Source organism: Anopheles gambiae, chromosome 2 (genome assembly GCF_943734735.2).
Source record: "Anopheles gambiae chromosome 2, idAnoGambNW_F1_1, whole genome shotgun sequence".
Taxonomy (NCBI): domain Eukaryota; kingdom Metazoa; phylum Arthropoda; class Insecta; order Diptera; family Culicidae; genus Anopheles; species Anopheles gambiae.
In genome coordinates this window covers 38,238,484-38,266,328 of record NC_064601.1, presented here as the reverse complement: position 1 = coordinate 38,266,328, position 27,845 = coordinate 38,238,484, and the positions used below count along the sequence as shown (strand labels likewise).

Sequence of the window (27,845 nt, the reverse complement as noted above, 5' to 3'; positions counted from 1 at the left end):
AGGATGAAGCTACCGACGCTAAGGTGCTGATTCACCAGCGTGGCCAAATCAAGCGCAGAGTTACTCTGATTAACAACATACTCGAGGAAGCCAAAGAAGACCCGACGAAGGTGACTCAAACGCAGCTAAAGGTGTTTGCAAAAAAGCTCGATGTTCATTATCAAGAATACTCCGCCGTGCATCGTGAAATCTTGGAATCGATTCCATCGTCAAAACTCGATGAGCAAGATGAGATGCTCACGGCATTCGATGTTCTACACACCGAAGCCATGAACACAATCGAGCAGCTATCTGAAGCGCGGTCGCAGCCTATGGCCCCAGCAGATAGCACTGTTACGCAGCAATTCATCGTGCAACAACAACCATTGCGAGCGCCTATTCCCAGTTTCGACGGAAGGGTGGAGAACTGGCCCAAGTTCCAGACGATGTTTGAGGACATTGTTGCTAAGGGCAATGACTCCGATGCCATGAAGCTGCATCATCTCGATAAGGCTTTGGTTGGAGATGCTTCTGGTTGGATCACAGTGAAGATGATCCAGGACAACAACTTCGAGCAAACGTGGAAACAGCTGAAGTCCCAGTTCGAGAATCCCCGAGTCATTGTTGACACCCATCTGGCTGGTCTCCTGGATTTGAAACCTGTCCTGAAAGGAAACCACAAGGAGCTGTTGGAACTCTTGAAGACAGTTCAACGGCACGTTGGGGGTTTGGAGTATCAGGACATCAAGGTCGACAAATTGTCTGGTTTGTTGTTAACAAAGATCATCACTTCACGGCTGGACGAACAAACTGTTCGGCTGTGGGAACGAACCCAGGAACACGGAAGGTTGCCCGACTTTAACCAAACGCTTAAGTTCCTGCAAAGCGAATGTCAGGTTTTAGAACGGTTCCAGAGTCGGCCCCAAGCAACTTCCGTGAACCAAGGAAGCTCTAAACCATCATGTTCGAAATCCACAAGCCAGAGAGTACATGCTGCAGCACCTACCACAACTAGCCAGCTCTGCCTCTTTTGCAACAGGGCACATCGTCATCACGAGTGTCCCACAGTTAAACAGTTCACACTAGCACTACGCAACGCCAAGGTGAAGGAGTTGAAACTGTGTTACAACTGCCTTCGACCCGGTCACCGTTCCAACAACTGTTCATCCAACAGAACGTGCATTAAATGTCAGCGGAAACACCACACATTACTACATGAGGAACCACCAGAACTGCCGGATACCCAAGCACAGATGGCAAGCCCCATCCAATCCATGCGGTTTGAGCAGCAGGCTCAAGCATCGAATCATCCAACGTCTAACGCCGCCGTTCCATACAGCCGACCGTTGGAACAAAGGACGGCCATGCTTATGACAGCTCTCGTGAACCTGAGAGACGAATCCAACAGGACGATCCCCTGTCGTGCGCTGTTGGATTGCGGCTCACAGGTGAGCTTCATCTCGAAGGCGATGGCCGATCGCCTCCTCACCCCGCGTATCCCCACACTTGTGCCGATTACTGGAGTCGGTACAGTTAAGACGTGTGCCCGGGAAAAAGTCGTCGTGAACATCGAATCTCGATATTCAACCTTCTCAACAACCGCCGAGTGCCTCGTGATTCCTAAGGTCACAGGAATCATCCCCACAAGCCAGCTGAACGTGTCGAAATGGCCACTACCGCCCGATATCTTTCTTGCCGATCCTGAATTTCATACGCCTGGTCAAATCGACATGTTACTGGGTGTGTCCCATTTCATGCGTCTTCTCAAGTCAAACAGAATGCAGCTACGAGAAGATTTGCCTGACCTGCAAGAGACTCATCTTGGATGGGTCGTTGCTGGAGACGTCGAGGACGAGTCGACCAATCAGCAGAGCTTCATCGCTACCACCACTACGCTTTCCGAGACCATGAATAAATTTTGGGAAGTTGAAGACATCGGAGATATAGATGAAACGACCGAGCATGAAGAATGCGAAAGGATTTTTCTTGCTACCCACCGACGTGACAATGATGGAAGATACATTGTCGCCCTACCATTTCGTGAGTATCCACCTGTACTAACTAACAATCGAGAGCTTGCTTTGCGTCGTTTCCTCTCTTTAGAACGGCGAATGAAGAAAGATCATTCCCTGAAGCTCCAGTACTCCAAGTTCATCGATGACTACGAAGCTCTTGGTCATTGCCATGAAGTCAAGGAGGAATCCGACGAACCGAACAAGGCTCGCTACTACCTACCTCACCATGCTGTCCTACGTCCATCGAGCTCCAGTACGAAGCTGCGAGTGGTCTTCGACGCAACCGCCAAGGCTACAACATCCGATGTAGCTCTCAACCAAGCCCTAATGGTGGGTTCAACTGTGCAGAATGACATCTTTGTCATCCTCGTCCGTTTCCGGAAACACTTTGTTGTGTTCACAGCTGATATATCGAAGATGTATCGGCAGATCAAGGTCATCTCCGACCACTCGTGCTTTCAACGCATCTTCTGGCGTGTTGATCCAGCACTTCCTCTTCGCGTCTTAGAGTTGACAACCGTCACTTATGGAACATCGTGCGCTCCTTTCCTTGCGACTCGGTGCTTACTGCAGTTGAGCATCGACGAAGCGTCATCGTATCCGAAGGCAGTCAACATCATCCGAGACGACTGTTACGTTGACGACATCCTATCCGGAGCCAGCACTGTGGCTGAAGCAATTGAGTGTCAAACCCAGCTCCTAGGGTTGCTCAATTCCGCTGGGTTCCCAGTTCACAAGTGGAGTTCGAACTCTCCAGAGCTCCTGAAACACGTCCCCGAAGCTGACCGTGAGGAACTGGTAACTCTCGGCGACGAAACTGAAGGTGTCTTGAAGACACTCGGATTGACATGGAATCCACATTGAGACGAATTTGCATTCGTCGTTGACCAGTTCATGCAACATTCCAATCCACCAACCAAGCGATCCGTTCTTTCCGAGATAAGCAAACTATTTGACCCGATTGGCTTGCTCTCGCCAGTCATTATCATTGCGAAGCTTATTTTGCAGAAGATTTGGTTGGCTGGACTTCCATGGGACACCAGCCTAGAAGGAGAACTGCTGCAAGAGTGGCTGCAGTTTCGTACATCCCTGAAAAACGTGAATGGCATCAGAATACCTAGGTGTGTGGTGCTTCCTAACCACATTGCTGTTGAAGTGCACGGTTTTTCTGATGCATCCAAAAGAGCCTACGGAGCAGCGTTGTATCTTCGCTGCATCTTTCCTGATGGAACTGCAAGTCTTCGTTTGCTTTGCAGCAAATCGAAGGTTGCACCAGTAAAACCAGTAACCATTCCGCGCATGGAATTGCTAGGAGCCTATCTTCTCGCAAGATTGATCTCCAAGGTTGCTGGGTCCATCGATCTTCACCTCCGCAACATCATACTCTGGACTGACAGCCAGATTGTCCTTGCTTGGCTGAAGAAACCACTTGCAACCCTGCAAGTGTTTGTGCGAAATCGAAGTGAAAAAATTCGCAACCTTACCGAACCGCTGGACGTACAATGGAAGTACATTTCAACGAAGGAAAATCCAGCTGACATCGTGTCTCGAGGTCTTCTGCCAGAAACCTTGAAGACAACCACTCTCTGGTGGATGGGTCCGACGTTCCTCCAGAGAGCCGATTACATCGTAGAAATTCCGGAAGATCTTCCTGACGAAATCGTTCCAGAATTGAGAGCACCACCCGTCGTTGCAGCGCTGGTTGTCAATCAAGACAAACTACCCGTGTTCTTGAAGTTTAGCTCTTTTCGGAAACTGCAACGAGTGATTGCTCTAGTTCAACGCTTCATCCTGAATTGTCGACAAAGAGACGTTTCAAAGCGTGTAACCTGCCAACATTGTACCATCACCGAACTTCGAAGCGCTTTAAACGTCATTGTAAAGGTCATTCAACATGAGGCTCTTTCTGACGAAATCCACCGAGTGAAGGCTAATGAGCCGTGTAAGCGGATTCAAGCTCTGCATCCGTTCATCATCGACGAGATTCTGCGAGTCGGAGGAAGACTCCAGAATTCCAATCTACCACTGTCCAGTAAACATCAAATCTTGCTACCAAAGCATCCCATCACCGATCTCATCATCTTGACGTTTCACCAAGAGCTCATGCATGCGGGTCCCTCCGGTCTCCTAGCGGCGCTTCGATTGAAGTTTTGGCTGCTAGATGGACGATCATCAGTCCGTAAGATCACCCGATCCTGTGTCCGTTGTTTCCGATCGAAGCCTCGAAGTTCCAGCCAGTTGATGGGCATCCTGCCGTCATGTCGAGTGACTCAAGCCCATCCGTTCGAGAAAACAGGAATAGACTACGCTGGTCCGGTATGGGTCAAGGAGGGCCGATACAAACCTCGCCTTGTGAAGGCTTACATTGCTGTCTTTGTCTGCATGGCAACGAAGGCGGTACACTTGGAGTTAGTCTCGGACATGTCGAGCGAGACTTTCCTTGCTGCATTTCATCGATTTACTAGTCGACGCGGCTTGAGCAAGGAAATCTTTTCGGACAATGGATGTAATTTCAAGGGGGCTAGTTCGGAACTACATGAGCTGTACCAACTATTTCAAACCCGAACGACCGTCGACGAGATCGAGAAATATTGTCAGCCAAAGGAGATCGTGTGGCATTTCATCCCACCCGAAGCGCCAAATTTTGGAGGTCTTTGGGAGGCAGCCGTCAAGAGCACTAAGTACCATCTCAAACGAACGCTCAAGGACGCTAAACTGACATTCGAGGAGTTTGCAACGGTCCTGACTCAAGTGGAAGCTATCCTAAATTCGCGACCGCTGTTTGCGATCTCCGCTGATCCCTCAGATCCAGAAGTCATCACGCCCGGCCATTTTCTTGTTGGTCGTCCTCTGATTGCTACCCCCGAGCCAAGCTACGACAGTACTCCGATGAATCGACTGTCTCGGTGGCAATACTTACAACAACTGAGGGAGCAGTTTTGGAAGCAGTGGAGAAAGGACTATCTTCAGAGCCTGCAACCACGCAGCAAGAATCAACAGACACTTCCAAACATTCGCCCTGGAATGATCGTGTTAGTTGAGGAAAGAGATTTGCCTTCGCAGACCTGGAAGCTGGGCAAAATCGTGAACATCTACCCGGGACCAGATAACCTCGTACGAGCTGTGGACGTTAAAATCGCCGGAGCGATTTATCGACGAGCCGTATCCCGAATTTCCATCTTGCCAATCGAAGACAACTGCAAACCTGATTGCAGTGCTTCAGAGGATTCTTCTCAGCCCGGGGGTGCATGTTCGCGCCCAAACGGTTCGCTCCGACAGTGAACCAGTTGCAGCGCATGTGAAACACGCAACAGAAGAAAGAGAGAGAAGTTTTAGAACTCTTCACGTTAACGTTTTTTATTCTTCTCGTGCGCGATCGAATTTATTCCCTCACACCCACACATATGAATTCTTGCGATTCTCTCCCATGCGCGAACGGTTAAAAGCGCGAGCCAGCGCTGAGAGAGTTGTTGTTGTTTTAGAACTTTCGAAGCAGACAGACGTGCAAACGGAAAATAAACACAACCAGTCCTGTTTTGGTACTCCGAGTGTATCAATTCCTCGTGTTAGGCAGAAAGAAAATCGGTCTTCCTCCAGGCTGAAGCTAGTGCGCTTCAGCTCTTTTTTCATCGGTTGTTCTCCGCGAGGTGGAGGCCTTACAACCCTCCACTGTTTTCTGCCTTTCCCACGTTGGGGCAGCGCAGTCCCCAACACCCAGTATTGCCCCAAAATTTTCTCAAAATTCATATCTTTATTAGAGATGTGCAGCAGCTCTTGTGGTGAGGATCTATCATCTGGGATGCTTCTTATTACCTCCTGACAGTTAGAAACGAAATTTCTCATAAAGAAATGCGCTCTATCATGTATGAGGCAAACCTCGTTAATAGTCTTGATTGCATCATTGATAGTCCGAAAACTATCAAGATAATCATCAACATAGTGGTTTTTTACTATTGCTTCCACTGCAGTGGGGTATTTGTCTTTATATTTTAAGGCGTTTTCATTTTTAACGAACTGGGCACAAGCAGGAGAGCATGTGGCACCGAAGGTCATGACGTTCATAACGTATACTTGGGGTTCGTTGCGTGGATTATCCCTGAATAAAAATCGTTGAGCCACTTGATCTTCTTTGCGGATCCGTATCTGATGGAACATCTCCTTGATGTCCCCTGAACAGGCGATAGGGTATTCGCGAAAGCGGATTAATACTCCAAAAATTGACGTAGTGGCGTCTGGTCCGGACAAGAGAGTAGAGTTAAGTGAAATCCCTTCGTTCTTTGCAGCTGCATCGAAAACCAGTCTTGGTTTTGGAGTTGGCTTATTTGGATTGATGACCATAAAATGGGGAATGTAATTGATCTTTGGATCTCTATTCAGCAATTCAAATGGTGTTAGTTTACGAGCGTAACCTTTCTGAACATAATCAGTAATTTGATTTTTATACCAGGTTTTCATCTCGTCATTACCTTTCATTTTCCGTTCTTGACTTTCGAGCCTTCTTAGCGCCTGTGCGTAGCTGCTTGGTAAGGATACATTGGGATCTTTCCAAAGTAGGCCAATCTCATACTGATTATTTGTATATTTCAGTGTGTCATTCATTACACTTAGGGCTCTTTCATGGTCCTTTGATTTTGGGGTGAATTTGGTTTCCCTTACGCCAAATTCTTCTGTTGAAAAAAACCTTTTCATCAGGTCCCTCATTGACTTTTCTTCCTCCTCTTTCTTATCCTGTATTGTGAAAAGATGTTGATTTTCTTTTGCATCACCATCTCTGCACTTTCCAAATACGACCCAACCAATGCGTGTTTTGTGTGCCACTGGTTCATTGGGCGCTCCTGATTTGGACTCCACAGCTTGCGTGTAATAAGCATGTGGAAGTCCTAACAGAATGGTGGGTTTAGCATTTTTGTAGCTTGAAATATTTACCGTCTTTAAGTGGGAAAATTTTCTCTTCAACACGTTTGCATTGATGCTTTGAGTGGGTAGGTCCAGTTCTTTTACTGTCCTAATGTCCTTGACATAAAGCAGCCTGCCGTTTGGACCTCTGAGTTTCAGAGATACCGACGTGCTTGTATCCTCTACCTGGTTGCATCCATTTGTCCACGAGAGTGTTAACGGCTTCCTTGGGCCATGCAGATTTAGTTTCTGTCTTAGGCTTTCTGTCATGAGGCTCGTTGAGGATCCTGGGTCTATCAATGCAAATGTTTCGATGGAGTTGTTTTCGTTATAGACAGTTATTGGCAGAACTTGAAATAGGTATTGTTCCGAGTTTTGATGAAAATTTAAATGTGCTTTTGACGCCGCGCCCATTGAGTTGAATTTTTCTTCATGCAATATGGTGTTGTGTCGTCGTCCACAACCATCCACTGTACACTGCGGCCTTGAGCGACAGTTAATGGCCGCATGGTTAGAGAATTTGCAGCAGTTAGTGCAAACGTTTTTCTCCTTCAGCATTTTCCATCTTTCGTTTACTGAGGCATTCTTTAGCTTGTAACAAGATATGGTTTCATGAGGACGGCTGCAAATTAGACAGCCTTTATTTGAAATTTGATGGCTGGCTGAATAGTGAGTATTCAGCCTCGCCGGTCTGTCTCTTTGACCACCTTCCATAGCAAGAAGTGTGATCGCCACGTCTTCTGTTGGTTTCAACCATTTGCTGAAATCTTTCAAGGTTTTGATTTTGTCACCTTCCTCGTTAAGTGAATCTCTGAGCCACCTGTTTTTAAGGTCCGGAGAGAGTTTTGCGACCAGATCTGTAAGGAGCCTTTGGTCCATCAAGTACTCCGTTTGGTTCAACATGGTCATATTTTCCACCATGTTATTCAGTGCGTTACAGAACTCAATAATCGACGATGGATTTTCCAAAGATGCCCGTTTAACCACCATAAGGTCTTTTAGTAAGGCGTTAAAAATGCTAACTGGGTTGCCATATAACCTCCCCAATCTTTCCAAGATTGCATCCACGTTACTTGGGTTCAACATCAACCCGCTAACGGATCGCAATGCATCTCCCTTAAGGTGAATTTGGAGCCGTGTAAGGTTTTCCAAATTCGAAAATTTTTCTGTTCGAGTGGTTTCTTCGAACAGTAGTTTAAAACGAGGCCATGTTCTATAATTGCCATAGAAATCCGGAAGTTTTAAAACTGTCTTCTTGTGTGGAGCAAAACCCAAGTTTGCCATTTTATTTACGTTTGTTGTAAGTGTCTGTAGGTCGTCTTGTAGGTGAGTTGTGTCCGATTGGTTATGTATTTCTTCATTTCTTAATATGTCTTCTAGTCTTTCGATTTCCTTCTCACACCTTTCGTTTTCTTCTCTAGTTCTTTTTTCCGCTTCAGTTTTTTCTTTTAGTAGCCTCTCTGTTTGCATTAAGGCCTCCCTATTTCCCTTGCGTTCCTCAGCTATTGTGTAGCATTTTGGACACACATATTTTTTAACGGGACCTTCTAGCTTCAGACATTTGAGATGTAACCATCTGTCACACTCAATACAATTAACTTGTGTGTCCCACTCATCGGGGTTCTTGCATAGCTTGCAATTGCCTTTCGGGTTGCTTTTAAATATGATATCCATACTACTCACTTTGCGTAACCGGTGGATAAAGTAACTGGGCTGTCGCTGCCGATCTGGATGGGTGTCGTCGTGCCGTTGCTGCTCTTACAACGCCCCTGCTTGTCCTCCTCGAGGTCGTCTTCAGGTGATCCCCCGCGGTGTCGTCAGTACCCCTGTCTTCTGGTCGCCTTCAGATCCGCTGCTTGGGTAGTATTGCCGCCACGCTTTTTCGTTGGATAATCGGGTCTTCAGGGGCGATGACCATTGGCTACCGATCACCGTATCAACACACGTCAATAAGCTGGACACGTACTACTCCACTAGTTCGCACTCTTATCAACACCTTTATGTTTGTGGTTTCCCGGAAATGCTAAAGCCGGATACGGTTTAGCTCGAAGATTTCTTTTTTGTATGCACGTCCCGTATTGTTACACTCCCCAACTGTTGATCTTTTCTTGATCCGCACATTTACTTGTGTTGTTGTAATTGGAGTACACTGCCGGTGCTTTACGGGAACGTCCGTAAACCGCGGTCGTTAGCGTCTTGTGGGTTTTATTACGTTCTCACTGCGAATGTGTGCCACACGCGTAATTGTTTACACTGCACTTTGTTACTAGTACGCTACGTAATGATTTTCGATCAGATGTTCTCAGGTCGTCCGTTTTAAACGCCCTTTCTGAGGTTGCGTTTCACTGCACACACACACCCTTTTTGTTTTGTTTACAAACCTTCCTCCGTTGGAGCGCTGGTTGTTTTTCTCTATCGGTCAGGAATACGTTCGTCAAGATCGGAAGCTAACCTCCGACTTGTATGTTCCTGCCGACTCTGGGTTTCAAGATCGGAAGTTAACCTCCGACTTGTACGTTGCGAGGTCTCTACTAGTCCTCTCTGGAGCCACCATATATTTTCCGCACCGAGTCTGAACTCGTTGGGAAGCGCCAAGACAGGAGGATTTTACCGTCCGACTTGGCTTGGAACAGACAAACAACTTAGTCTTTGAGTTCTTGTGCTTGAAAGTCGATTTATTCATGCTTATTCCTAACTTATATACTAATTTTCTGCTGATCGATCGCGATCAGCAGTTTTTTATTTGGTCGATATTGTTTACATTAGATTTGCTTACAATTGTTTTCGTTCGGTCGGTCAGTTCCCAGGCCGTGATGACCTAATTATGCGGCGCTGTCATCAACAGCTAGTGAAGCACATTTCGGCACAAATAAATGTTATCCAAACGCAAATGCAAATGCAATCGGGTAACTGCAGCAGCAGCAGCAGCAGCAGCACGATATCGATATCAGCGAAAACCGTTTCAGTGTGCATTCGAAATTGCTATTTTGCCAACGGGAAAGCGCAGGGTGACGATAAATTTGCTCGTAATAGAATGTAGCCGCCGTGTGATGCGCTGTGGCGCTCTCTGTAGAACATAAATCTGCTGTTCAAATGTTTACAGGGATGTATTGCACAGCAAATTAAATTTTGATTGAAGTGTAAAGATTTGTATGGAGCTATGAAGCTACGAGCGTTGCTTAAAGCTATATATCTCTTTATCGGCTTAAATGCAATGGAAATTGTAATAACAAGTAGATAACAATTTCATTACATCATACAACTTATTCTCCTAAAAGGTGTTGATAAAGAGTGTCTCTTTTGGCTTTTCTCAAACTAAGTTCATTAGCACCATCCCGAGCAGGCTAAAGGGCGCTAAGAAGCAGAAGAAGCAGCTCAAATATGATTTCTTCATTTCACCTCCCGTGTGCATCCCCAGTGAAACGTTCGTTCGGTACCCTTCAGGCACGTATTCATTGCATGCTCTTAAGAGCCTGATCATCACGTGCATGGTATCACATATATTCATTTCTTCAGCGCCGAATGGGATCATTTGTGAAATTCAATATGAATGCGACGCTCGACTTACTGTCCTGCTCTTCAAAACATCTCTGTAGTTGGTAGCAGTACTGACGACTGTTGCCACGTTATTCCTTTTTTTTATTTGATGGTGTACATTTCTATTTGTCTACCGCCTGCTGCTTTCACTGCTTGCTTTTTTCTATCTAGAAGAGCTTCTTCAAAACACCTTCAGTGCTCGTCCCCTTTGATTGAGCTGTTTTACCCATTGCACCGAAACGAAGGATGATGATACAATACACCCTGTGCCATTTTTCTACACACAGCTATACCGTGTGAATACGTGCCTTGAACAAAAATACACACATACACTCATAGAACTATACACGTTCTCCCCGAAGGCGGTCGTTTTACAGACTTCCCAGCGGGGTAGTTTTTTTTGTTATTATTGTTGTTGTTTGCGTGACCGGTTACGGGTGAGAAAATTTACATGCTACAGCAGGAAGCTATAATCCTCCCACCCTCTCAAATCCTTAGCAAAAAAAGAAAAAAAACCTTTGCCCTTTGCTTATGTGTGGCTCGCAATCGGGGAATATAATATCATTCACTCACTCACTCAATGCTTGGAGTTCGGGGGAAAAAAGGGACCATTTCTTGCTTTCATTTATTTGAGTTATTTTTATTTGACGCGCCTCTTCTTTCTAACGCGCCCGTCCAAGGATGAACATGTCTAGCGTCCCCAAAAATATGACAAATTATTGAGCCTGAACTAGGGGAGCTGGTGCCACCGAGCAGGGGGTTACTTTGCTATGGCGCTTTCCCGGAAGGAACATAAGTGGGTAGGATAAGGGAAATACGTTCAATGGCACTAGGTACGACTAGTTTCGCTAGTGAAAGATGGTTCGAGACACTTTTACACAGTTTGCGCGTTTGGGGAATCTTCAAGATTGCCCTGACCTAATGGTGAGATATTACACTTTTCAAACATGGGAAGATGTTTTTAGGTCACTGAGAACTGAGGTAACTGAGCGCTTAAGTCGAGGGTGTCTTTGGAGAAAGTAAAAATATATCTCTCGAGTAAGGACACTTCAATAAATCGGTGGAATGTAGCAACCGCTTAACGTGTTTTGCGATTCCTACAAATATGCGTAATTTTTTACTGACACTTTTTCTGAGAGATTGTGAGTTTTTATACAATTTTTTTTTTGAATATTTAGTCAATTTTAACCATTTTCCGAGTCGGAATTGAGCCGAGCCAGCACATTTCATTTGGAATCGCTCTCCTATTTAAGATGCGGAAGAGACACGTGGTGGCTTGTGCCTAATCCAAAATATATGAACATTTATTTTTGCTCTGCCCACTGATTCGTTAGCTCATGTCCCGTTTAGAATCCATGTCTTTTTCCCATCAGATGAGAACGATGTTCTCTCTTGGATCATGTTTTCATTTCATATTTGACAGCAATTAATGAGAAACATCGCTTTCAAGCAGTGTAAACACCATTACAAACAAAAGCAAGGGTATTTATCATCTACCTTACAAATGTGTGTTGAATGTCATGTTTAAACGATTACAAACAACATATCACATTAAACTTGTACTCCCGTTGTAGCTAAACTCAAGTCGACTAATTAATATCGGATTAAGTTTAATCATTATGAATTACATATAATTATGGATTTACTGTCATGTATGAATTTGAATTTTATGACCAAATCCAATCGATTTGCTTACTATGCATTTTAACAAACCATTGTGGAACTTAGAACGCCATGTTTCATTTTCACACACTCAATGAACATTCCCTTCTACCACCCCTTGACGCCAGTGTTTCTCACCTCCATTCACATAAATCAGATAAATCAAAACCGTTAATGGACAGGCGTCAATTGTCGTTCCGTGATTTTCTCCGCGGCCGCTGCCGTGCGTAGCAAGATGTGCAGGCAAGCCAATCGAATGGTAATTAATTTTCTCGATTACATGACCAAACGGTAATGCTGTTGGTAATAAATCAGTACCAATTAACTGCAGCATCAGTCTAGACGACGGTACTGCTCGCTTCTAACGGCAACGCAAAACGATACGGCACTAGGGATGTTGCGATTGTATCTTACTCGCCGTAGAAAGCCGCTTCAATGTGGCGCACATCGACATCAACGACGCCGAACCCCGCTCTAAATTGACAACCCGGGGCAGTCGAGATGCGGCAAAAGGCACTTTCTGCTATACCTGGCAAAACATACTCCATGCACACACCCGTAGGCTTACCGATAATGAATTGCAGGCATATCATGGCCGGAGCGATGGAGGGCGATTGTAATGCACCTAATGGCTCTCCAAGGTTGGTGACTTTGTTTTTGCTCGGAAAAGAAGCAACGCCAACGTTAACCCACCCCTACCGTGCACTGGGAGGCTGTCCGAGGATGGACAGGACCGTAGGGAATCTAGATTACATTCTAAGGGGCGGCTTGCTTGTGCGTTGCTGGCAGGATTCTTTAGCGAGCGAGCGAGTGTACTTCACTAATTAAGCAACTTTTTTCCTTGCCGCAAGATTTCTTGCAAGACGGGCCTGTACGGTGCCAATATCCTGGACAAAAGTTCATGTCCATGAGCCATCGCCTGGTGCTCATCTGTCATGGTACAATTAACTCAATTCTCTTCGCTTTGCTTGGTTGCACTTGGGAGTTGAGGTTGGTTTTTTTTCTCCTCTTTATCTCCTTTCCCTGTTCCATGAAGGATGTCTCGCAGACCTTCCGTAGTACCGTCTTGACGACTATCCCGAGAGTACCTTCGGGACCTATTCGAAAAGGGGCAAATCACTACGGACAGGCGTGTTCAGAGCTACTGACACCAACCAGCACTCCAACAACTACCAGCGTCCACGAGCAGTCCCGTCCAACGTAAAGGTGACTGCGTAAGGGTAATTGACATAACGAAACGAACCGAACCATCCACGGGTTCGTCCAACTCGTCCAACTGCACGTTCAAGGCAGCACCGAAGCACCGCCGGTGCTCTATCCGTCTTTGCTCGATTTATCCCTCGCCGCTTCTTTCCGAAGAAGCGTCACCGTAACGAGAGTGGCCAGCACTATTCGGAGTGCCACTGTTTCCTGGGCAGCTAATGAAGAGGGTTGTTTCCATGTCTCGTGGTCAATCCTCCACCAAGACGAGACCGGCACCGAGCTAGCTTCCTGATCCTTTCTTTCTTTTTTTTTTGTATCGCGGGCCACCGGGCACAACTGGGAAGGGTAAGTCTGTTCGGTGAAAATGTTACCAAGCCGGCGAGCGAAGATTGAAGCCGATTTGATTACGCTGTGCGTCGTCGTCTTAGTCATCTTTCTTGGGAAGCATCAGCCCGGCACTGGACATTGACCGTTACAGGGGTGGTAGCGTAATTAAATTGCGCCCTGTCGTAAGCAGCTTAAATTAGCTTATAATTAAAAATTAATAAACCCCAGCTGCAACACGAACTTTGCACGCTTCAGCAAGTTGAGGTAAAATATTTCTTAGTAGCGTTTTGTTATCTATAAGTTACATGGGGGAGATAGTTCATGCAACTACAATCTGTCACACATCAAATGTCAAAACGTACAACTAGAGACTGACAAACTTTCTAAACATCTTTGACTATAATTCAATAAATGTATATTAATAATGCTGATACACTTTCTTATCCATTTTTTTCTATTTTCTCGTTTTTTTACAGGTAAGTCAAGAACTCACTCTTCAGTGGCCAAATGGATCGCCACCAAAACATCATCCAATGAGCGCTCCAGCATGTTTCTCATCATTTCGCTTCCACCGACATTTCGTCAAACTGTGCACTGGTAGAGGAGAGGTGCAAATAACGCAGTAATTATTTCAATCGTTATCATCAGCTTTATATCGAGTTTGATGCAATTCAGAGCTTTTCAGATAATTCTGCCGGTACCATTTCATTTCAGCACATTTGAAATCAATTTGACATTTTTGTTTTAATCCGACAAAATGTGCAACCCTTCAGTTTAGTTTCATCTCTTCAGTTTAGAAGTGTAAACACAACAGTTGAAAATCGTTTTGTCTTGCTTCCCATTTAGTAGTTTATTAGCAACAACTGAAAAGCTGATTATTGTCAATATTTGCTTTATTTATAGATCTTAGCGCAAGTACGCAGTTTTATCGTTTCAATTAAAACTTTTCCAACTTATTTGTTCCTTAGTGAAACATAATTAGTTCAATCAAAACTCCATTTATAGAAGCTTCATTACACTGGGTCTACCAAAACAGAAAACCCCCCATCAGAAATGGCGTGGGGTAGTATTGTGGTGCTTACCATACAATGTAATGAAAATGTGACTATACACCGTCGTATTTCACGCCTCTCCAACCGAACCATTTGCGCGACCCGCTGCGGTACGAAGCAAACCGGACAGAATCTGTCGCTCGGTGCGAATCTCATTTGCATTTGCAGATTTTCCAATTTTCTACCTATTCGCTCTTTTATTAATCTTAATTTTACGCTCTAGCGAACGAGTGCCGTAACTGTTTCGACCTTCCAGGAGAGCCCGCTAGGGCGGGCACTCTCTGGGGCGATTGTGTAAATTGAGTTGTGACTAGTTGTGGTGTGGCGTGAGGAAACTGATTTTTTGCTACCTTGAAACAGCTGAAACCACGGTTGGGTTTTATGGCAGCATCATTTCTGTAACCAGAAAGTTGATGCTTTGTGTCTTATCTACGGGAAGATAGGTACAGTGGTAAGCAACAATAGCAAGCAAACTAAACTGACATCTATTTGAGATCATAATGTTTTAAAATGTCATGACTTGTTTTATTTTTTGAAAATCGTTTTTTGAACGTAATATTTCTAAATATTGCATTGAAATGCAATAGATAGCTCTACAACATTGCACGGCTTAGCAACATGCCCGTCGTAGGTACAAAAAAAAGCCTTAAAAGGCTATATAGGCTGGCATGTCCGCGTTACGCCAAATAGAAGATGAAGTAGAGGAAGCTCTACAAAATAATTAGTGACCACAGAAGACTGACCTTAGCACAAGAACATCATTGCCATTTGGCAAAGCTGCCACACTTTCGTTCGCTCCATTTCTATGCAGGTTTGTAGAGGGACGCTCGCACTGTACGGACGAGATCAGCTCAATTACACTCTAGCAATGCTACTAGCTTTTATCCCTGGGGCAAATTTGCAACAAACTGCAACCATCCCATCAGCATGGAGGCGAGTGTAGCGATGCTGCATTCAAAGCTCAAGGAAGATGGGAAGTAAAACTGCATTTCAACCTCGGAGAAACTAATGAGACTTTTCTTTCACTTCGTGGCTAACCGCTAGATTTGTTTGCGTGGTACTTTTTTATTGCATCTCCTAAGCAGGAACCTTCTCTTGGCGATGATGGTTTTACTGGGAGCAGTGAGGTTGAAGGAAAAGAAATGTACATTTCTTCATAACTCTTTTGAACATCTTAAAACAAACCGAGGAGCCAGATTTAAAAAAAAAACCGGATGAAACGGTTTGGCAAATATTTGTACAATGAAAAATGTCCCCATTATGGTCAAGTGCCGATGTAGATGCCGCTCTATTAGTATCTTTGAAATGATTTCTGATTAATGATATGTTTTATACTATCAGCCTGAAACCCGACTTTTTTAGGGCGTTCTACTAGTGTGAGTAGGATTACACAATTTTCTAACATTTCTTAGTAATTTTAAATGATCTATATCAATCACAGTACATGAACTCTCTCGAACATACAGCAAATGATCGTTGGTTTACATGTATTTTGTCTGAAATAATAGTACATTTATCCGACGCTACAACCGCTTCGCGGTTATATATATATATATATATATATATATATATATATATATATATATATATATATATATGTTACTTAAAACGATTCAGTACGAGTGTGGTGTTGTAAGTATTGTTACAAAACCGTATATATAATGTATAAATGTTGCTTAAAGAACACAGGGCTATGAAACATGATATGATATGATATTAAATTCCATAACTATTGCACCAATTCAGGACAGAAGAAGTTCGATAACTTATTGGAGTTATCCAACAAACTTCACTTGCCACGGGTACGTCTCATTTCCATCTCGCGCATCCAATCCCGTAATCAATATTCAATGAAGCAACCTTACCTATTGCGTCTTCATTCACACCTGTCCTGCACAATTCTGTCGTGTCGCCAGACTATAGTACAACCTCGTCGCTATCAAACCCCTCGCTGTCCACAGCACTGTCTGTCCGCCTGGCATAAATGCCTTCGTTTTCCATTTCACAGCTATTCGTTTCGAGCAATTTGACTTTTCCATCCATCGGCCAACGGTACGGCACCCACAAACAACACAAAATTGCGCTCCGCACCTCACCACGGGCGTTCCACCACCATACCACCCCGAACCCAACCCGAAGGTCGGTGTCCGGTGTCCTCAAGAAAAGATGATGGATAGCAGATCGTTCGGCAAATTGTACCTTTGCAAATAGCGGCACGATTTACACCGAGCCTTTTCTCCTTTTTCTCCCCTCCCCATCGCCTCCGTCAAGGCTTTGGGGTTTGGGTGAAGAATTAAAGTGAAAAAGAAAAACTAAATGCGATAGAATAAATTATTCAAGAAATGTCACATCCTTCCGATACAGGGCGATGTAGAGTGGGAACAAAAAATATAATCTCTCCTCGCACCCTGGCACGCACCTGCCACGAGCCCGGTCATCCGTCCGTCAGTGTTCCGGTTGATGGAACCACTTCCGACAAGTCCGGCCGACAGTCTGCGTGCGTTGTGGATTTTTCGTCGTGTCTTTTTTTCTGCCAATTCTGGGATGTGGGCTGATGTGGGCTGATCCTATGATGTGAACTGATAATAATATTGTTCGGATCGCTTTTTCTCCATCCCCCAATCCTAACCGAACCATCAGTCCCTTTGCCTGTTATCGCTCGACCGTCGCGGCCGACGTGTCTTGCGAGGTCTTGCGGACGAGAAAGAGATAAAATATGCATAATTTTACCGCAGACCAAGTCAAGTCGAGCGTTCCGTTCAAAACAATTTCAATTAATCGCAAGTATTTGCCAACTGTGCGAAGGGGGGAGAGGAGTGTGCCGCTCGGGCAGAGGGGACCGGAGGTGCGCGTTCAAGCGGATAAGGCGTTGAAATCAATAATAGTGCAAATGGATGGACGAAAGGCATCTCAGCTCAAGATGCCGGAAGAATAGGGTACCGAATTGAAGGAATGTGGGAACGGGGAAACGGCGTTGGGAAATGGCAGATGGGGAAGGTTGATAAGTATGTGGATGGAAATCGAGGCACGGTTCATCTCACCATCATTATTACCGTGTTAAGGATAATGGGGATTACGATTGATGCTGAACTGCTGTTGCTGCTAATGCTGTTGCCGGTGCTGCTTTCGTCAGTGGCAATAGGGTGATGTGTTGTTGTTGGGTTGGGTGGATGGCTGTGTGTATGTGTGGGAACGGAACCCTAGTAGGCGCTGCTAGAACGTTGCGGTATGTAGGCGACACCACCCATACGCTCGAGTGTGCTTATCAGGGTGGAGGGTTTCAGGCAGGCACATTCCAAGGCCGTAAAGCATAATGGCGAATAGTGCAAAAGTCGACGAAGCGGAGCAGCGGAAGCCACGGAACGAACAGGCAGAGTTTAAGAATAATGATACCAATAACGGCATACACAGGGACACTGTCACTGTCCCTGTTCTGCGGCCAGGGTTGGATGGAATCTTAGGTAAAAAAGATGTACCCCCGACACAAGGGGATGCAATACAATCTCAAGGTTCATTCGAACGTTCCTTCGAGCCGGTTTCTTTCTTTTAATGCCATCCCCCTCCCCTTTGTTTTTTTGCTCTTACATCTTACACTCCACTCCTTTACCGTAAGCCATCGAACCTGCCCATTAGTCTGCATTCTTGCGTCCCATTCCTGCGGCCCGGGTCTCCCATGCAATGGGCCACGTCTTTGTGATGGTAATGCTCTTGACGTAAGCTTCTTATTGCTTCCTGAGAGTTACCATCCGGCCAGTCCGTGCTGTAATTGAAAATGGTTTCACAAGAGGCTTCCCATACCTCACACTTGTCCACCGGCTTGCGTTTTAGACAGCGCCACCAAACGTACGGGAAGCGTCGGTTTTTGCCACTGCACGGCATGGCCCCGATCTTTCACAAGAGTTGGCGAAAAGAGTTGGCTAGTGACTTCAGGCGACATTAAGCATAATTCGCCATAATTCAACGGGGGAATGCGAGTGTGATGCCGCGACCACCTGCCCCCGGCGCTGGTCGTTCGTTTCGTGCGCGAAGAAATTGACATCTTCGCTAGATTGCTAGGATTTATAGCATCCTAATGATGTAGAACCATTTTCCCCAGGGCGCTTCACTGCACCTTCAGTGCGCTGGAACGGAAATGGAAAAAAGATCCACCGCTGTGTCCGCTTATGTGTGTGTTTGTTTTTTTCGCCCATTTCTCTTTCTACTCTTACTCTCCATCGACAAGAATGTAAAAAGTTTTCCGCGCGCGCACGGTCAAGTAGTTCCCGGCGAAACAGCTTAAACGTAATAATTCCTCGACACTGGGCAGGACATGACCGTGTTAGTTAGTTCGCAAACTGTTTCCGGTACCATCCGCGCTGGGAACTATCAATTGGATTTTAGCTCCATTTCCAAGGGATCCGGTACATGGTCATTCTTTGCCGGAACGAAATTATTCAGAGTTTTGTTTTAGCCTTACTTTGCCCGATACAACTGAACGCAATATGCGTCATGCGGGTTTTTTTTTCATGAAAGCTGCAAGAAAATGGCTCATTTATTTTAAATGTTTCCCTAACTTTTGTTGGGAATTTCAAATAAAAGTTATACTGGTGTTCTTGTGTTATAATAGACTGAGCATCCTATAACAAAATAAAGATGACTATTCTGCTGTGGATATATCAATGATATACATGTATCAACAAATCAAATAAAACATCCTGAGTGAATAAGGCAACCTAAGATTGAATTCAGTCGTCATGTCAAATAATAAAAATGGATTGAGGGCAAAGAAATGCCTTCAACAAAATTTACATTTTTTTATACATTAGTTGGACATTACTTGGACATTTACCGATGCTGGTATTGTGATTGTTTAACCTGTTTTTTTTATGATTTAAAGTAATTTATCAGAAATGTCCCAATGTACACTTCATTTCTTCCACAATTCAATGAATTCCCATAACTTCTAATGTACGCCTATAGGGGGATGTTAATATATTCATGCCGAGCATTTAAATCGATGATCGAAATGTGGAATTCCCATCCCCTATTTACACCCTTCACACAAAAAAAAAGCCTTCCACCGTCGCTCAAGGCACGATAAATTCGAATACGACTCTTCCATTCAATCAAACCCTAATTTGCGCGCGGGAGTAATCAAAGCGGCAGCAGCGCTCAAATTTATTCCGTTTACGACATTGCCCCAATTAGAGAGGATGTGCGTCTTTTATCGACCCCCTGACGAAGCAGGGCGAGAAAGGCGTGGGATGTAATGTTCGATGTTCCGAAGGGAGTCTATTCCACGGCAAAATAGCAGCCTTCGACACGTGTAGACCCTTGCCGCGGCCAATAACACACGCACATTTCTCCCACAAATCCCGTATAAGTCACCGTCAAATCCACACGGGAGCGCATGTCAAACGAAAATGTACTGCCTTGGCTAGGTTGTGTTTTATTATCTGGCGAAAATCTTACCCAGGTCATTAGGCTAAATCCTGGCCTCGCATTTGGTTGGGAATCGTACGAACGGTGGCATTCAAGATGGTACAGATTTTACGGTTTGTTGGGACAAATGTGATGTACCATTGCGAATGCTCGGACACGATGATAATCAATCCAACCTTTTGGATGACACTCTCAAGTCCAGCTGACTCTACTAATACGTTTATTCTATTTAATGGTAATTTATCGATTAGATATGTATGCGTTTCAGAACACCTTCCGACAGCGGGAATGCTTTAAGCAAAGGTCTCTGGTGAAATGAGTATCGCTTCGCTGACTTCAATACTTCAGTTCATTAGATCATTAGAAATCCTTGCTTAGAGCTTACAGATAAGCCATTGCCGCGCACTGCCGATGGATGATTCCGCTTATCCTTCAAGCTCAACCTTCTGTTCGGTCCATTGGTCACGCAGCGACCCAGGCCACTGGGTCAGTTGGTATATTCCCCCGTGGAACCCCCTTTGTCTGGCTGCGGTTTCGATTGACAATCTGTCGACGCCAACTGCACCATCCTTCCCTTGCGCTACCCCACTGGCATCGGTTTCCGATCGGTCGTCCCATGCCCGCGAAGCAGCTCGTGTTCGGGCATCCCCGAAGGAGGAGTAAATCTTGGGCGCGATTTTCCCACTGGTATTAATTTATTCAAACCCATCCGAAACATCGATAGTATGTGTGTGTGTGCGTGTGGCCTCTTCGATGTCAGCGCGCCGAAACCGAGGTGATAGCACTTCCGGCTAGCTTCGGTCGCCATTGAGTGCCAAAGCCGAACAGCAAAGCCACTGCTATGTGTGTGTGTGCATGGCTCTCTCTCTCTCTATTTCGAGGAATGGAGTCTGCGCAGGTCCAGGATATCCGCTTCGGGTTTATGGGAACTCACGCTGCACTACTGTCCACGTGAGCGAAGCGAAAACTTAGAAACCGAGCAGGACAGCTTGCTGCCGGGTTTTGCTCGCCAAATCCAGCCGCCCGAACCATTTGTGCGTGCGTCCTTTCTTTCTATGTATGTGCGCGCGTTTTTTTTTTTCTTGCGAGGGGGTGTCTGTTTTTACTGACAACCGAACTCAGGGGCCCCTTCGTGTGGGTACTTCGGCCGCTGGCTGAACGGAGGGCCGACCAGCTCCTGCGGACGGTCGTCCGGTCGCATGCTTTGGTAAGACGGCGAAGCGACTCGAGAGTTCAGTTCAGTGCACACAGCGCGTCAGTCAATACCAGCGTGCGCTGCTGATCTCCCTGGACTCGGAGGGGGCCTGCTGATCTCCAACTTGTGGTTGTGGTTCGGTTGTTAGCACCCGCCAGAACGGCCAGTGTGTTTACGTGCGTGTCCGAGGACTATCGCATCCCATCACCCGCAAGTAACCAGTGCCTGTGTGTGCCTGTGTTTGTTTGTCTGTGTTCGTGTTGCGGCTGTGATTTGAAGCTTGAAGCGAACTGCACACTACATTCTAAACCTAATCGAATCAGTCGAGCATCTTCTGACGCTGTTGGACGACGGAAAATCAACCCAAAAATACACTCCGCCGGCAAAGACTTCACGTAGTTAAGCCGGACTATTCCGACAAGAAACAGCAGTCGTAGCAGCAGCAGCAGCAGAAGCAGCGAAGGGACACCCAACAGTCACCGTGCCAGCCCGACGGTAGCTTCACCTGCCAGCCAACACGGCGCCCAGTGATAGATAGTAGTTAGTGAAAAGCAACAGCGCTTTAGAGAAAAATGAATTTTCTCGGTACGGTAGGGAACATTCGATTTTTCATGCTCTGTATCAATGTCTATCATACAGCCAAACAGCCCGTCCCGAAACTCCTCGAAACCTCGTCCTCGAACGTGTCCCTTTTCTAACCCTCCTAAGGGTTGTGCTTGTGTCTCGACCACCCTTGATCACTAATGCTCCTCTGTCCTAGCCTCCCCTTCCACCCCTCCATCATGCTGTAACGCCCGTATTGATAAACATCGATCGTACTTAACACCTGCGACAACGAAAGCGTTTTCTCAGCTCGTCGTTCAAGCGCACAAGACACCCCGCGATTGCTGCTGTACCATGTTGGCCTGCGTCGTTGTTTGTCCTAGTCGTAGTCGTATTTGTATCTTACTCCACTGCTGTAAACTACTGCCTGTAGGCTGTGTATTTTGATGTGTATATGCGCGTGAGTGTGTGTGTGTGTGTGGTTGTATGTACGTGTGTCTGTGTGTATGTGTGTCTGTACCGTATCGTAATTCATTGTGCCGAACTCTTCCCCACATCACTCCGTGCAGTAGCTCCGTTTTGATGTACAATTTTGATGGGGCAATTCCTTTAAAGCTAACAGCGCACACTCCTCGTTGAACTTCAGTTCCCTTCCCTTTTGCAAGTGTGCGTAATTGAATCTAGAGCAAGCTTCCCAAATGAACCGCACTGCAGTGTGTAACGTACTGCAAATTGCACCACTCCACTCCACTCCGTAGTGCTTTGGTAAGCAATCTGCGCGCTACACTATCATCCCCCCTCCCCGTCCATACAATCCGTTCCTCGAGCTCCCCGGTAACATCCACGAGAGCGCGTAATATCATCCACTCCGTGTAATGTCAGTCATATCATTCCGCTAGACACACAAAACAAACGAATGACCAAAGGGAATCGAGGGGGTTTTTGCTTGCCCAAAACCAGCTTGACTGGAACGAGTGGGGATAAATGCCAGGCGCTTCGCCTTCTCGTGAGCCTACGCGACGAACGAACCCAGTGTCACATGTTCGCTTTACCGCACTACTGGCACACATTACGGCATTGCGGCATTGGCTGGCAGGCTCGCTGTCTAGAGGGCCGTGTCCGGACCGGCCGTGGTGAATCCTTAGTCACAAATTCACACCGCTCCGTGCAGCCGACCCGTGACCGATTCGGCACTCGCTATCTATCCTACTCTTTCCCGCGGCTCCCGCTTTTTTCCACGGGCCGCGCACCCACTGTTCCTAACGATGCTCGACAACCCGTTCCCGACAGCGCTAAAGTACACATTTTAACGATCTCTTGCCCTTTACTTCAACATAAGCATGCCATTGTGTGTAAGTGTGTGTGTGTGTGTGGCTGTACTAAAGCGAAGGCTTAAAAGAGATAGAGGTTGTGGAAAGAGCACACGAGAGCGCTACCACCGTGAGCGTGCGGAAACGAGACCCATTTGCTTCAATGCGGCACACGTAGGGCCGTATGCGCGCCCTACAGTACGCGCCACTGTCCACAAACGAGCGAAGGAAAATCGATCAAACAGAATCCATCCTTTAGCGTTTCGCCTTGCGCGCGCGTGTGTGTGTGTGTCGTAGATTCGACCGTGTACGGAAACGCTACGGTGAATCAGCGCCTTGCAAGACTTGATCAAGTGAAAATTCCGACAACGGTGGAACGAACGATCTTGCCACGGCACAAACATAGCGAGCGACATTTCCACGACCCAGTCAACATGTGCTTTGCATTTCCCTTGACGGCTTGATGGGTTTGGAGAGGGTTGTTGGATAACGGCGTTAACACTGCACGCATTATCGCTCAGCAGGGAGGGCCGATTGCATTAGCTCCATTCCGGGGAGACGACATGCGCGGTGTCGCTCGGTTTTGCAAATTAGACAAATCACACCATGCTAATTGCTGTCATCGGGGTGACCAGCGTCGGTCGTTTGGAAAGTAGGCTGGAAAAGACTGACGTAGAGCAGCAAACTTGTCCTGTTTGTGATAGAGCAGTTACTGAGCGTTGATTATAAAATATTTTAGTAAGTTATTATTTTTTATACAGCAATAATACTTGATATAAAGTATTAAAAAGTTACTCTTGTTATACGTTGGAAAGGCAATCAAATAGAAATAAAAAAATATTTATATGTGGGTCAAAATACAATAAAAATTACCTGTTGCCTTCTGTCAAAACGAAGTGTCAAATACCTGTTGCATTAACTGTCAAGGTTACTACGCGTTTGACGTTTCTAAACTGTCAGTGACAGATCTACTATGTTATCGTTTAGAATACCACGCAGACGGCCCTCGAGAGTCTATTTTGAGGCCCGCGAAGACTTTCTAAAGGTTAAAATAAAATGTGTATTATAACGCATGTAACGTAGACCAAGCTTCAGTAATAGAAAGCTATAGCTATAGTTTTGTATACTCTGTTACTAATTTCTCATAAAGTGAGATTTAAACGTTCGTATTTTCTAAATGCATGCGAAGCAATGCGGCCCGCAAACTTCAAAGTTTGGAGACGTCTGCTCTCAATAACTCGGCATTTATAACGATTCTCTAACGAGTATGTTAATTTAAATGTCATTTCACGCCTCGTTTATCGAGTTTTGAAATCCACTATTGTTCCATTACATAAGTTCTGCTACGTCACTTTGTCATAAATCCTGACCGCTTTTCGTACTAAGCTGGCAGATTAACTGCAAACCATTATTTTCACCTTCTTTACAGTACACCACTCTGTAAATAAGCTGTACCTTTTTTTGCAAAAAAAGTCCCCTTCTGCGAACGTAATTAAAACAAAGTACAACTAAAGAAGTACCGACGCTGCGTGTATCGCGGCTAGTAGTGCAGTGCAATTGGCAAAGCGCACAGCAGATCGTACCCTACTGACCACTTGGATAAAGTGGGAATTAAGACGGTGCAAATGAAATCTCTCTCAAATTAGAGCGATGCTATGAAAACTCCACTCAGAAGTGCTCTGGCAGGCAGTAATACCCTCGGGTGGCTTACCTAAGCTAAGTAGAAAAGACGCTTTCCGCCGGTAGGGGGTAATGAAAATGAAAGATTCCACAAAACGAGACGCGCAAAATGTAATCCTGAGCAGAGCGCACTTGCTATTAGTATCGTTTCCGATCGGCGCTCCAATATTTCCCAGGAAAGCGGAATGAATGCACCAAAGGCGAATTGATTCCAGCGAAGGATTTGCAGTGGGATACCTTTGCACTGCTGCATTCGCTATGGTTGCCGTTTTCAAAGAAACTCAAAGCCAAATAGAAGGTATGAAGCGGTAACCGTCCCTTTGAGGAACCAGCCATCGTTCATCGAAGCAGCATCGAACAGATCGACAGTTACACTCTACGTAGTATGTTCTTGTAGCCGAGCTGAACGGCCAACGTTGCAACACTAAATCCCCCCGAGGAAAGCATACCTATTCGTTACAAACTACTTAGCAAATGAGAAAATAGACAAACTTTTTTATTTCTTCCTGTTTGATGGGCTCCTTTTGGTGCAAACTGGTGGGTAAGAACTTTTCCCCGCCCAATCCCTACCTCGCACTGGTGAATGTACTGGGTTGGGGGGAGTACCGTAAGCCACTGGTACTTCTGAGAACGTATTCTGGCTTTTCGTGTTTTGTAGAACGTTGCTAAAACGATGAAACTCTTTAGCCCCGTTCTCTTTGATCGATACACGGATATCGATCATTCGTTTGGGGAAAAAAGTTGTTTCTACTAACTGCTACACGCTGGTGGCGTTTGTTTCGTAGCTTCTTCCACACCAGCGGGTCGATGTTGATGGATGCGAGTACATCAACTGCATAGGCCGAATGATTCATTTGCTGGCATGGAAGCGTATTTGGAGCAAACGCAAACTGTTCACTCGAGTTCGTTTGATCCTGCATCAAAGTGCATTACAATGATGGTTGAAAAAAAGGGTAGAATATAGTAAGAGCTTTGCTGGTGATGGTTTGGTTTGCATGATTGACTGGTAAATTATTTTATGTCAAAAAAACTACAAACAAATATGCAAAACTAGCTACAGGCATGATGCTGTACTGTGCTGGATACATCCAACCAATCAAAAAACTTTTAAGGGGGAAACATTCATTCCTACAGTTATAACCATTGCAGTGTGGGCTTGCTTCCCTGCGTTGTAAACTGCAAAGGTAGCACAAACAATCATACATCTCTCCGCTCATCTATTCAAATCCCACGACAGCAAGCAACACAATTCTACCATTTGATGTAAATAACAGACACTTCAGACCCATTTTCCCACCACTTGGTAATTATGTTCCCACTGCAAGCTTCGACGATTCGACACCGCTCTCCCGGCGGTTACGAGCTGAAATTCGTCGAAATCGGAAAAGCAACTTTTCCTTCTCGCTATCCCTATATCTCCTCTTCTCCAGTAAACCACAGTTGTACAATCATTCCCATTCCTGCTGGCTGCAAACTTGCCGGACCTGAAACGCTGAATTTCTGAATTAAAGAAGAAGCGCACCACTTCCAAGAATCGCTTCCCTGTCCGCGTTCGCGTCCCTCGAGGCACGTCGAACGGTTGACATTTTCGGAATTCTTGTTTGCCTGCTCGTAAGTGTATCCCACACAGAACTGTACCGCGTTCATCTTTTTGCAATGGCCGGGCTTTCTTCTTAGCTTGCCCTTGTCGTTATCAAAACATATTTTCGGTGTTAAGCGTGTACTCTCGTGGGGGTAACGTTCGCCAAAATATCGGCCGGTCGGTTCAATGATGCATAAATACGGCGTAAATTCCGCGAATGCGATCCAAAATCCTGCCAAAGACAGTCGTGTGACGGACGCTGGGATGCGGCCGAGATCGCAAAATCGCAAACTTTTTCAATTTACTTTTCCAAATTAATTGCGACAAGCGGCTACCATCGGGCTAAAGGAAGTTGCCTAAGTGCCAGTGGAAGCAACATCGTACTCGCAGGGACTCGCAGGGCCATCACTCATCCGTATACGGTGGATGAAATGATGTTGCTACTGCTGTTTGTTGATGTGGATGGATGAGAAAGTTTTTAATTCGTCAAGATTGTTGCTTCCTCCCTGATTCGTGGATAAGAGGAAATAGGAACAGATAGAGTGGCCCACGGTTTATCCGCTGGTCGTTGGGAGAGGGACAACCCTGGCGCTGTATTTAATAAATTCTTTTCCGTCCAGTTTCTAGAACTGCAGCGTCCTCAAACACTGCTAAAGTTTTCGGGGCCGTGGGAAATGGCCGAGATGATTCTCGGCCTCGATCGACGATGGACGATGGCCGATGGATTGAAATCATATTAGCAGAGGCATTACTTGCGCTACATGCCGTCAATAATAATCAACCCGAGAAGCGCTTCATCGGCTCGGGATGGGGGCGGAAGTAAGATTTTTAATTGAATTTCAACGTTCATTACTTGGTAGCTGAGATTGAGTTTCATTCCAGCCTGGAATCGGGTCTGTATCCTGGGGATCTGGGGGCCAGCCGGTGCAAGCGTAATGTACCGGAACTATATTTTACGTTCGATTACTTATCCACTTCAGTGCTTCGGAGCGTGGAAGCATGGCGTTGGTGAAAGTATAATTCACTTTGCAACAGACTACATTGCTACTGCCCACACACACACACACACACACACTCACACTGTAATTCACATTGTTGGGATTGTGTGTTGACGAGATTGCATCTCCCAGCATGGCTACGAGTGCTTTTAACCATCTTGAAGCCATCGAAATGGTCATTCAATTTGTGCCAGTTAAAAGCACTCTACCACTCGAGCTGCGTTGCCTGCGGGGATGATTGTGGATGCGGATGTAATATGATGCTTTCTCAGTATATACCGTGATCTCCCCACCATCCTCAAACGCTATTCTGTGACAATCTTATCCAGGATGGGAAAAATCAAATCCAACAGGAAACAACTGACGGCAACCGGGAACAGCAGTGATGGTTTCAATGACACTGAACTGGTTTCCCTTTCGAGCCATCCCGTCGCTCGAAACGCGT

At 45.7% G+C, this 27,845-nt stretch overlaps 1 protein-coding gene across 32 annotated transcripts in view; it reads left to right on the top strand.

Annotated features, from left to right (window-relative positions):
* Nucleotides 1–27,845, top strand: part of LOC4577453 (complexin) — a 176,648-nt gene that overhangs the window by 101,588 nt on the left and 47,215 nt on the right. For 3 of the 32 annotated variants that reach the window (XM_061652915.1, XM_061652913.1, XM_061652912.1), the window contains exon 1: nucleotides 21,320–21,872. The exons of the other annotated variants lie outside the window; for them this stretch is intronic. In XM_061652915.1, the coding sequence (XP_061508899.1) occupies nucleotides 21,860–21,872 (13 nt within the window). In that variant the 5' untranslated portion in view covers nucleotides 21,320–21,859. Of the gene's footprint in view, nucleotides 1–21,319; nucleotides 21,873–27,845 lie in introns of those variants that run through there. 32 annotated transcript variants of the gene reach the window in all.